The sequence below is a fragment of the Diorhabda sublineata genome, chromosome 6 (genome assembly GCF_026230105.1).
Source record: "Diorhabda sublineata isolate icDioSubl1.1 chromosome 6, icDioSubl1.1, whole genome shotgun sequence".
NCBI classification, from domain to species: Eukaryota; Metazoa; Arthropoda; class Insecta; order Coleoptera; family Chrysomelidae; genus Diorhabda; species Diorhabda sublineata.
The window spans coordinates 20,579,564-20,586,349 of NC_079479.1; the positions used below are offsets into that span (position 1 = coordinate 20,579,564).

The 6,786-nt window shown below is 32.7% G+C and overlaps 1 protein-coding gene across 1 annotated transcript; it reads left to right on the forward strand.

Annotated features, from left to right (window-relative positions):
• Nucleotides 1-5,197: 5,197 nt before the first annotated feature.
• LOC130445843 (uncharacterized) lies at nt 5,198-5,722 on the forward strand. Its single transcript, XM_056781729.1, has one exon. It carries the CDS (start codon nt 5,198-5,200, stop codon nt 5,720-5,722), a length of 525 nt encoding a protein of 174 aa, XP_056637707.1.
• Nucleotides 5,723-6,786: the final 1,064 nt, after the last annotated feature.

Below are 6,786 nucleotides of genomic sequence, written 5' to 3' on the forward strand. Positions count from 1 at the left end.
ATTTGTAGAAGAATGTTGTGTATACCTCGATAGGTTTGAATGACATATTTGTGTTTCTTTTTGGGCTTTGAGGAGAGGAGCCATCTTTTGGTGAGCCACGGGGTGAAAAGCGTTTCTTTAGCAGCGTAGTTATTTGATTCGATAGTATGAATCACATCGGCACCTATATTGTCAGTACCCTACAGTACCAGTACAGTAAGAATGGAATTATCCCGGGTCAAGAGTTTTTTTGAGGAGATAGTCGGGTAAGGTGCTGTAGACGCTTGCTCGATATTTGATTATAGGACGGTTATAGGTTTGATACGTTTTTCTTGAGTACCTTGATGAGACAAACTCGCCTTCTTACTTTGATGAGAATATCAACCGGATCGGCCGCCCTATTGAGAGTGTGAGTGAATTTCACTCTCAGATTGACGGCTTCTCTGTTAATCTCAATACTCTCTGGACAGTTGGACCTTTATCGTAATGTCAAAGGGAGTGGGGTATCATACGTATAGATAATGTACAGAAGTGGAGCTAGAATGGAGACTTATGGATCGCCAGTAAGAGAGGTGAAAGGTTCGGATAAGCAATAACCGTCTTAGACGCTGATGGTGAGATGGTGGCGGTTGGTGAGATAAAAATATATCAATTTTATTGTTAAATATGGCAGTCATCTAGTCAGAAACTTTGTATAAAGTTGAATATTGAGTGAAACATGAGTGTTGAGATAAAGGTGGGTGGGTAAAGGCTACTGATGTCACTAGCTGTAATGTCGATTTGCACTTACCGAATTAGACTCAACTAATAAAGATGGTAAATGATAAGATACAGGTTAAAAAATTTATTGAGTATATGTATATTGAAATGTCACAACTTCTTAGTAAAATAAGAAATACTTTTTTCAGTCAGCATCACTATGTAGGTGTACACGCTTGTATGTTTTTTAAACAGTATTTGTGAAATTTCATTGTAATATGTATAAATTTCTAGGAACTGGTTGTAAAAACATGTTGTGAGTTACATGAAGAAAATTCTAGAAGCACATTTATATAAAACGCAATTGTATTAAATATAGTAAACACTTCATCAGCATTTATTTTATTATTAAAGGAAAATTACGTGGTTTGAAAATGATAACTGATATGATTTTCAGTACAAACAATTTATTGTAATTTTAGTCTTACACATAAAAGACCAAGATTGATAAGATCGATTGACAGACGTCAACTCACATTATCAACATTTGACAGTTAAATAAAAATTGGTTGGGTTCCATATATTCTAACACCCTCCCTTGGAACACAACCTCATTTTTATGGTACAATACAAATGTTTATCACTAGTCGTACCTTTTGTTAAACTATCTGCTATCATTTCCTCACCTTTTATATACAAAAATTTAATTTTCAGATTATTTACATGACTCTTCAGAAAATGATAGCGTATATCAATATGTTTTGATCGATAACAATCATTAGTAGTCAATTTAATTACACTCTGGTTGTCACTGTAGATGATAAGTGGGTTGTTCAGCTGTACACCAAGCTCCTCATGTAACTGCTGCAGTCATAATGCCTCTTGCGCTGAAGAGACATCGCCATGTACTCCGCCTCTGCAGTTGACAGAGCGACTGTCTGTTGTTTTTGTGACCGCCAAGATATTGCACCACCCTGTAACATAAATAAATAACCACTGCACGATTTTCGGTCACGCACATCACTGGCCCAATCTGCATCACAATAACCTGTGATTTCTTCATTACCATCTTTGGTATAAACTAACTGTAAATTTTTATTTCCTTATAGATATCTAAATATTCTCTTCACTGCAGTCCAGTGCTCTCTATTTGGCTTTTTATCAAATCTACTTATTGTATTGACTGCAAAGCATATATCTGGACGAGTCCCTTGTGCCACATATAACAATGACCCAATTGCTTGCTGATAGGGACAACTAAACTCATCTTCATCTTTACTCATGAATTCCATACCAATTTCAAATGGTGTTTTCACAGGTTTGCAGTCTAACATTCTGAAACGAGTCAAAATTTCAGTTATATACTTTTCTTGATCAATAATTACTTCTTCTTTTTTCCTCTTAATGTGTAAACCCACACATTGACTTACTGGACCAATATCTTTCATACTAAAAAGCGCCTTCAATTTTTCCTTTAAAAAGATTTTAACTGACTCTTCAGCAGTAAAAAGTATTAAATCATCAACCCAGACAGCTATAAATATATTTTTCTCAGTGTTATAGTACACTCAAGGATCTGTTTTTGACTGTTGCATTCCTAATTCTTGCAAAGCTTTATTTATTATTTAGTATTCCATAATCTGCTGGCCTGTTTAAAACCATATATGGATTTATTTAATTTACATACCAGAGAAACTTGTTTATAATGTTCAGGCTGTTGCATAAATATTTCTTTATCAATATCTGCTTGAAGAAAGGCTGACACTGCATCCATCTGATCAATCTATAGCTGATATTTAGCTGCTAAGGCAAATAAAAAACGAATTGTTGTGTACCTGACAACTGGTGAGTATGTTTCTTCGTAGTCAATGCCCTTTTTCTGTTCATAGCCTTTTATAACAAGTCTTGCTTTGTAACGTACAACGTTTCCACTCTAGTCTGTTTTTGTTTTAAATATCCATTTGCAAAGTAAAGCCTTTTTTCCTGGACAAAGATCTGTTAAACTCCACGTATTGTTTTTCATCAGAGAAGTATACTCCTCATCCATAGCCTTTTTCCATTTGTTAGCCAGTGGTGAAGTCAAAGCTTCCTCAACTGTCTGTGGGTCGGTCAGTTCAGTAAAGAAACATGATTATGATTTTCATGATTATCACTGTGGTGTTTGTCACGTGTACGGAGTGATCGAACAGTTACATTACTATTATAGTCTTGTCTTACATATCTAGGTGGATAGTAAGTCTTATACGTTCATTCAATTCCTTACTTGATGACTCCTGAGTGTGTATTTCCTGATTTTGAATATCAGATGACATCCCAGTACTGGTAGGAGCAGTGCTATTACTGGTTGACCGGCCCTCCATGTCTGCAACTTCAACATCGGAAGGTATAAGTATATTATTATCTTCAGTATACTTCTTAATAAAAGTTATGCCTCTACTTTTTACTACTTTATGTGTTAAAGGATTTATTAATCGATATCCTTTGGAATTTTCACAATAACCTACCATCAACATTTTCTCAGATTTTTTATCCCATTTTTGATGTTTTTCTTTTGGTACATGTACCATAGCAACAGAGCCAAATATCTTTAAATGAGATAAATTGGGTTTTTTACCTTTCCTTAGTTCATACGATGTTTTACCTTCCAAAGCCTTTGTAGGGGATCTATTTACAATATACGCAGCAGTTGCCAAAGCTTCAGCCCATAGTTTCTTCTCCAAGTTTGCATAAAACAACATACACCTTGCTCGCTCCACTAGTGTTCTGTTCATTCGTTCTACCAAGCCATTGTGCTCTGGAGTGTCCGGAGTAGATGTCTGATGAATTATACCATGATTAGTTAAAAATTTCTCAAAATTGTTATTACAGTACTCTTTACCATTATCTGTGCGTAACTTTTTAATTTTACAATTCAATTCATTTTCTACTTTTGACTTGAAATGTTTGAACGTATCAAGTACTCATTTTATCTTTAAGAAAGTACACATGTACCATTCGTGTGTAATCATCAATAAAAGTTATAAAATATTTCTTACCTCCATATGAAATATTTTCCATAGGGCCACATAAATCAGAATGTATTAGTTCAAGTGGTCTTACTGCTCTTGAACCTACATTTTTAAATGGCAACCGAGCATGTTTTCCCTCGCAACAATGAATACATGTGATCACATTACCTTTGTCTGAAGTCAAAGACACACCTTCAACACAATTTGGTAGTTTCTTAATATCTGAAAAATTCAAGTGTCCCGTTCGTAAATGCCACAGATAAGTGTCATTAGAATTCACAGCACTTGAAGTCAGACGAACCTCTTCTCCACTTATGTTCATAACGTATAGGTTATTTTTTAATACTGCATTACAGATAACCACTCCTTTAGCATTCTGAATGTCACATCCCTTGTCATAAAATATAATTTTATGTCCATTCTTCACGATTGTGCTGACTGAAAGGAGATTGGCAGCTAAACCAGGAACAAACAGTACATTTTTAACTTGTATTTTATCTTTCTGATTTATTTGAATGTCCACACATCCAACTCCTTTTACAGTTAATGGCTCTCTGTTTGCCACAGTAACACTTTTCACAGTTGGCTCAGTGACATTATACAACCAGTCATCTCTGCAAGTCATGTGCAAAGATGCTCCTGAGTCTATTAGCCATTTATCACTCACATTTTGTTTAACAGTTACTGGGAAAGCAGCTACAAAACTTGAACCCATTTTGAAGATGAAGTTTGACGAGATGCACGTTGTAATTATAACCTCCAAATTACTAAACTTAATTTTAACAGTTGTATAATCACTTCCTTCAGTCTTCTGGTATTTCCACGGAACCACGCTCTGCTACCATAAAGGAAAATTACGTGGTTTGAAAATGATAACTGATATGATTTTCATTACAAACAATTTATTGTAATTTTAGTCTTACACATAAAAGAGCAAGATTGATAAGATCGATTGACAGACGTCAACTTACATTACCAACATTTCACAGTTAAATAAAAATTGGTTGCGTTCCATATATTCTAACAATTATAAATACGAATTATTGTAAACAACTTGGTAATGAATATATAGTTCAGGCAATGAATATATGTATCGTTCTTGAATATATTCTTGAATAAATAGTTCATTCAATGAATATCAGTTGGTTCGCTTTTGAGATAAATTGTATTCATTTAATTTTATTGTAAAATAAATTTTTAAAAATAATTTTCGAGTGCCGAAAATTATAATTGGCGCAGTCAGTAGGATAGTGCGGTCGAGAGTTTTACGCAAAGTGCGATAAAAGTTCGGACTAAGTACTTCAGTACCTCAGCACTAAATCCACGAGCTCTACGAGGTACAGAACAAATAATTGTAAGTGCCAAGTTCCTATTTTTATTCCTTTTATTATCTATCCTTATCGATTCCGAGTAAGGAAGAGATAATTTATTAATTTTTTTATCATATGAACGATTTTGATACGTTATTGAATACATTTTGTAAATTAAACGTAAAAGATAATTCTGAAAAAATGGCAACTTTAAATCCAAAAACCCTAAATTGGGAATTGTTTAAATTAAAACTAGAAAATATCAAACCCTACGATGGAAATATAAGTACTTTAAATAACTTCATAAACAGATGTGAAAAGTTAATAGAGACGTATTCGGTCTATAATGATCAGGATATCAATAATCATGTCTTGGAATGTATCCAAGAAAAATTAATTGACAAAGCTGAAATGATGATAGGAAATAGGATCGACTTAAATACATGGGTTAAACTAAAAGAAGCTTTACTACAGTGTTTCGCAGACAGAAGCGACTTAGACTGTATACTGCAGGAAGTAACAAGAACTCGACCATTTAAAAATGAGAGTCTAATAGCATTTGGAAATAGATTACAATTACTAAAAAGTCAAACGATTCAAAGAATTAGTAACAATCTAAATTTAGTGGAAATTGATAAAAAATGTCAAGTAAATCATTACGAAAAAACAGCTTTGAACACCTTTATAGCAGAATGTTCAGGCATCATACGCAATAACATGTATTAAAAAAGCCTGGATCACTAGAGGATGCTATGGCTTATGTTGATGAGATCGAAAATTTTGAAAAACTCAATGGCCAATTTTATGAGCCTAGAGTTAAGTACAATAATAATAATAAAAATTTTCCTAGTCAACCGATAAATGTAAATCCTATGCCACAAAGAAGGTAAAACTATCCGACAAATGCACAAGTATTTGGCACCAGGAAAAATGTTCTGCGGCCAAACCAAATACCTGTAAACCGTTTACGAAGACCAGAACCGATGTCTACGACATCGAGAAATTTTTCCGATAAACCTAGTAGTCGTGTAAACATTAATAAAAATTATAATAATAATGCAAATAATAATAGATATTTCCAATCGAGAAATGAACGACAAAATTTTACATCAGAAGAGTTATTTAATAATCATTGTAACAATAACGATAACGGAGAAGAAGAAGAAGAAGAAGAAATAATTGATTTCCAGAATTTATTTGAGTCAGACGAAAATAATGATCGAATCGTAAATTTTCGAAAAGAGCCTCGGAAAAAGAATCAAAAATAGAAGAAATAAATTTTACTCCTAATGATCAATTAGCATACTTTAAAAATTTCATAGAACCAGAATCCAGTGAATGAATAATTGAAATAAATTTCACATCTCATAATTCATCACCAAAAATTCAAAAATTCATAAAAATGAAAGAATCGGAATTAAATCATTGTAAAGAAATAAATGAACAATTAGAACTAGAAGAAGAAAAAGATAAATTCAATGTAACAGAGAATTCAGAAGAAAATATTATAATGGTAGGAGAAATGAATAACAATACAAAGGGAGAATTAGAAGTAGAATTATTTGATAAAGTGGAATTAAATGTAGAATTACAATATAACAGGATTAGATGAATTAAAAATGAATGAAAATGATAATGAAATTGAAGTAAAAGAAAATGTAATAGAATTAAACAGAGAAATAAATGAAATAAATAATTATATGACAATGGAAGAAAAATATATAACTGATGTTATAAAACCTGAATTAAATACAAATATTTTGGATATACAAAATTAAAATAATATGATT

What these genes read in the sequence shown, in the direction of transcription:
- LOC130445843 (XM_056781729.1), top strand. Translation starts at nt 5,198, where the DNA reads ATGGCAACTTTAAATCCAAAAACCCTAAATTGGGAATTGTTTAAATTA.